The 4,166-nt window shown below is 55.0% G+C and overlaps 1 protein-coding gene across 1 annotated transcript in view; it reads left to right on the top strand.

Annotated features, from left to right (window-relative positions):
- The window catches only part of SLC25A11 (solute carrier family 25 member 11), a 4,155-nt gene extending 951 nt beyond the window's left edge, over positions 1-3,204 (top strand). The window contains exons 2-9 of the mRNA XM_006151863.3: positions 7-100; positions 672-824; positions 910-1,116; positions 1,548-1,638; positions 2,029-2,119; positions 2,208-2,307; positions 2,385-2,436; positions 2,569-3,204. Of these exons, the coding sequence (XP_006151925.1) occupies positions 7-100; positions 672-824; positions 910-1,116; positions 1,548-1,638; positions 2,029-2,119; positions 2,208-2,307; positions 2,385-2,436; positions 2,569-2,724 (944 nt within the window). The 3' untranslated portion in view covers positions 2,725-3,204. The remainder of the gene's footprint in view (positions 1-6; positions 101-671; positions 825-909; positions 1,117-1,547; positions 1,639-2,028; positions 2,120-2,207; positions 2,308-2,384; positions 2,437-2,568) is intronic.
- The last annotated feature ends 962 nt before the right edge of the window (positions 3,205-4,166 follow it).

Genomic DNA, 4,166 nt, shown 5'->3' with positions numbered 1-4,166 from the left:
GGGCGGTGGCGGCGACGGCGAGTCCCGGGGCCGGCGGGACGGACGGGAAGCCCCGTACCTCCCCTAAATCCGTCAAGTTCCTGTTTGGGGGCCTGGCCGGGTAAGCTCAGGCCCCAGGGATGGGAAAGGAGGAGGAAGGGATGGGACAAGGGACTGGGCCCAATTCATCTCTTGGGTCTATTGCAATACACTGAGCCAGCGCGGGGTCAACGTGATCCACAGTGTTTTGCGAGGTCCTTGATGGGCTGCCAGGATCTTTTCACCCATTGCAGGGCCATTGCACAACCTCTGCCGAGCCACCTGAGTTTCCTAACCCATTGCTTGACTCCCATCTGGCTGTTTGGGATTCCAGGTCATTAAATGGTTCCTCCAAGGCTTGGAGTCTCAGGTCATGGCTGCCCTCCTCCTCCCCTCCCTGGATCAGACTGCATGCAGGCCCAGGCAACTGCTTGGCTCCCATGGAGCTTTTTGGAGCACTTTGATTGCATGGCCTCTACTGGATAACTGTACTTTTCAAGCCTATTGCTCTTGGTTACACACACACTCTAATGCACATACCCACGTCTCCTGAATCCTTAATGCCATGGCAGGCCCTGACTTTTGTAACCCCTTGCTATCAGACTCCAGGTCTGGAACACCTGACCTTTGACTCTATGCCTGTCTTCCTCCAGGATGGGAGCTACTGTTTTTGTGCAGCCCCTGGACCTGGTGAAGAATCGGATGCAACTGAGTGGAGAAGGGGCCAAGACTCGGGAGTACAAAACCAGCTTCCATGCCCTCACCAGCATCCTCAAGGCAGAAGGGCTCAGGGGCATTTACACAGGGTACGGGGGCCTCAGGATGACCCCATAGGGTGTGGGGTGGCAGCTCCAGATCTTGGACTGACGTGCTGACCCCTCCACTCCCCAGGCTGTCAGCTGGCTTGCTGCGCCAGGCCACCTACACCACTACTCGCCTTGGCATTTATACCGTACTGTTTGAGCGCCTGACTGGGGCTGATGGTACACCCCCTGGCTTTTTGCTGAAGGCCCTGATTGGCATGACCGCGGGTGCAACTGGTGCCTTTGTAGGAACACCAGCTGAGGTGGCTCTTATCCGCATGACTGCTGATGGCCGGTGAGTTCAGATCTGAACCTGACCCCAGCCCCATTCCCTGGAGTCTATAATGAAGAGACAAGTTTCTATTTTTTTTTTTAAGTTTTTCTTTATTTCTTCCACAAGTAAGAGACAGAGAGAGACACACAGCACCGCTCCGCTCCCCCCCCCACCATGTTGTAATCCACCCCCAGCTTCAACCAGCCCTGGATCATGGCATGAGTGTCTGGCATACTCAGGGAGGTATCCAGACCTGAACTAGTAACCTTCCTGTGTGGGATTAGCTTACAGAGTGCTGCGTTTTACCACTGTGCCACTGTCTGGCCCAAAAGAGACATGTTTCTTATCCTAGATCCAGAGCAGAGAATTGACCTCTTCTGGTTTTTCTTTCTTTGCTTCTATGGGGCAGGGTGGGCTGTCCTGATCTCTGCCCCTCTCTGCCTTCCTGCCAGTCTTCCAGCTGACCAGCGCCGTGGCTACAAAAATGTGTTTAATGCCCTGATTCGAATCGCCCGGGAAGAAGGTGTCCCTACACTGTGGCGGGTGAGTGAGAGAGCTGGAGGCTTGGGGGTTGTGGTGACATCAGCAGAGTCTAGGTCTCGCTGTGGACTCTGACTATCCTGATAGCTTCCAGTCGGTCCCTTCCCCTCAGCTCTGTTTTGGTTTCACCACTGCCCTGGGGGCCTGGACTCTGCTGCCTGTAGGGCTCAGGCATTTCTTTTTTTTATTTTTTGTTTCTATTTATTCATTTATTTTTTAACTTAACCAGAGAGAGACACAGAGAGAAAGAGGGAAAGTGAAAAAGCAAGTCACCAGGTCCAAGACTCAAACCATGGTCAGCCACGTGGCAGTGTCCCGCGTCTTAACCACCACGCCACCTGCTGGTCCCGGGTGCAGGCATTTCTGACTCCTCCTGTACTCCCCTGTCTCCAGGGCTGCATCCCTACCATGGCTCGGGCTGTCGTCGTCAATGCCGCCCAGCTTGCCTCGTACTCCCAATCCAAGCAGTTCTTGCTGGACTCAGGTGAGACCCAGAGCTGGGCCTCCCAACTTCCAGCCTGGCCTGGGCCCCCTCTGAGCTGACTCTACCCTGTGCTTTACCCATCCCCCAGGCTACTTCTCAGACAACATCCTGTGCCACTTCTGTGCCAGCATGATCAGTGGCCTCGTCACCACTGCCGCCTCCATGCCCGTGGACATTGTCAAGACCCGGTGAGTATATAGGCCTGGGCCTGGAGGGGGTGGAGATGACCCATTTTTGTGTCTCTCATGCCCCGTCTCTTCTTTAGGATCCAGAACATGCGAATGATTGACGGGAAGCCTGAATACAAGAATGGGCTGGTGAGGAAGCAGCACTGGGCTTGGACTAGAGTATTGGATGCCTGGGAAGGGCTGGGAGGGTTGCTGGGTAAAGGGGATAGAGCTCCAGAGGCCAAGTCCTAGCCCCTGTGCCCTGTCTGCCTGTCTGTCTAGGATGTGCTGGTGAAGGTCGTCCGCTATGAGGGCTTCTTCAGCCTGTGGAAGGGCTTCACACCGTACTATGCCCGCCTGGGCCCCCACACCGTCCTCACCTTCATCTTCTTGGAGCAGATGAACAAAGCCTACAAGCGGCTCTTCCTCAGTGGCTGAGGCAGCAGGGTCCCCAGAGCCCAGGTGCCTGGGCTCCCTGGGCTCCTATTTGACCGCTGCTCCTGCAGTCACTCTGCCCCAGTGGCCTGGACTCTGCTGCCCCAGGCCCCTTTATTTATTTCCCCTCCACAGTGTGGTTTCCTCCTTTGTGGCAAAGGACTTCGGTCTGTCCTACCCCCCTACTCAGCTTTCCCTGCCTGTCCTGATTCTTACGACTGCTCTGTCCCTGGCTATTCCTTGCAGGGAGCTGGAAAACTCCCTACGGATTTCTGGCTCCCTCTTGGGTGTTAGTTTCAGGGTACATAGGACAACAGATGATCCCCCTTCTCAATGGGGAAACCAAGGCAAAGCTGAGGAGACAGGAGAGCGCAGAAGCAGTCAAGATGGTCACAGGGTCTGCAATGGGAGGATATGGCCCTTCCTCCCTCCACCTCACTGAGGACTTAATCAATAAATTGGATTGATGACACCACCCCCAAATCTGAAGAGTTGTGGGAGTCAGGAGGGGGAGGAGACTGGATGGAGAAGCTGGTGCTCCTGGAAAACAGAAACTGGAGTTTCTAAGAAAACTATGAAAAAAAAAAAAAGAAAGAAAGAAAAGCACCTGCTGGTTGTCTGCAATGCTATGTAAATTAATCTTGCCACAGCATCCAACGGGGCTGGGGAACCTAAATTCTGCATGCTGTTTGTTGCTTCACAAGAGTCACCTCACATAATCCCCAGGAAAAGCCTCTGGCCAGGCCATTCCTGCAATCTACAGAGGGAAGGGATAAAGATATTCTGAGGTGGGAAGCAGATCTTTATGGGGTGGAAGGGCCAGGCCCCCAAAACTCAAAGGCTTTAGGAAAAAGAGGGTGGGCTTCAGGCTGGGAGGGTAGCTGCTTTCCCCATTTCTTTAGGAGATGTGTGCTTCCCATGCCCTGCCCTCAAGGAGCCTGGAAACCTCTTGGGGCATGAAAGGGTATGGGAAGGTCATACTGGAAGGAGTACTGGGCAGTGTGAGGCCGAGGGCGCCAGGCCAGGTCAGGGGACAGGCAGGCAGCAGGTGGGAGCTGTCCCTCGGCAGAGTCTTGTCAACAGAAGTGGCGTTCAACACCCTAATGCTCTGCTGCAGCTTCCCTACTCCTCTGCCGGGAGGGCTACTCCAAGACGCTTGGAGCCTGGACCTTGGCCTTTAAGGAGTTCCAGGTCCAAAGGGGACGCTAACACAGGGGCAGCTCAAAGTGCTGGGGCCGTGAACTGTGGCCTGCTGACTTGGACACCTGGCCCAGCCTCAAAGGCACGCCTGCGCACAGTCCTTTAGGCTGGTTGGGGAAGGGGCAGGGACAGCACTTAGAGCAGAAGCACAACTGGGGAGCAGGCGTGTGTAAGCTGGCCATGAATGGGACACAGACTGAAGTGTCCTGTGAGAGAAGCTGAACTGCTAGGAGAGGTCAGTGTAA

Source organism: Tupaia chinensis, unplaced genomic scaffold (genome assembly GCF_000334495.1).
Source record: "Tupaia chinensis unplaced genomic scaffold, TupChi_1.0 Scaffold000330_1, whole genome shotgun sequence".
Lineage (NCBI taxonomy): Eukaryota > Metazoa > Chordata > Mammalia > Scandentia > Tupaiidae > Tupaia > Tupaia belangeri.
The sequence above is the reverse complement of the archived record's forward strand: the minus strand, read 5'-3'. Positions and strand labels throughout refer to the sequence as shown.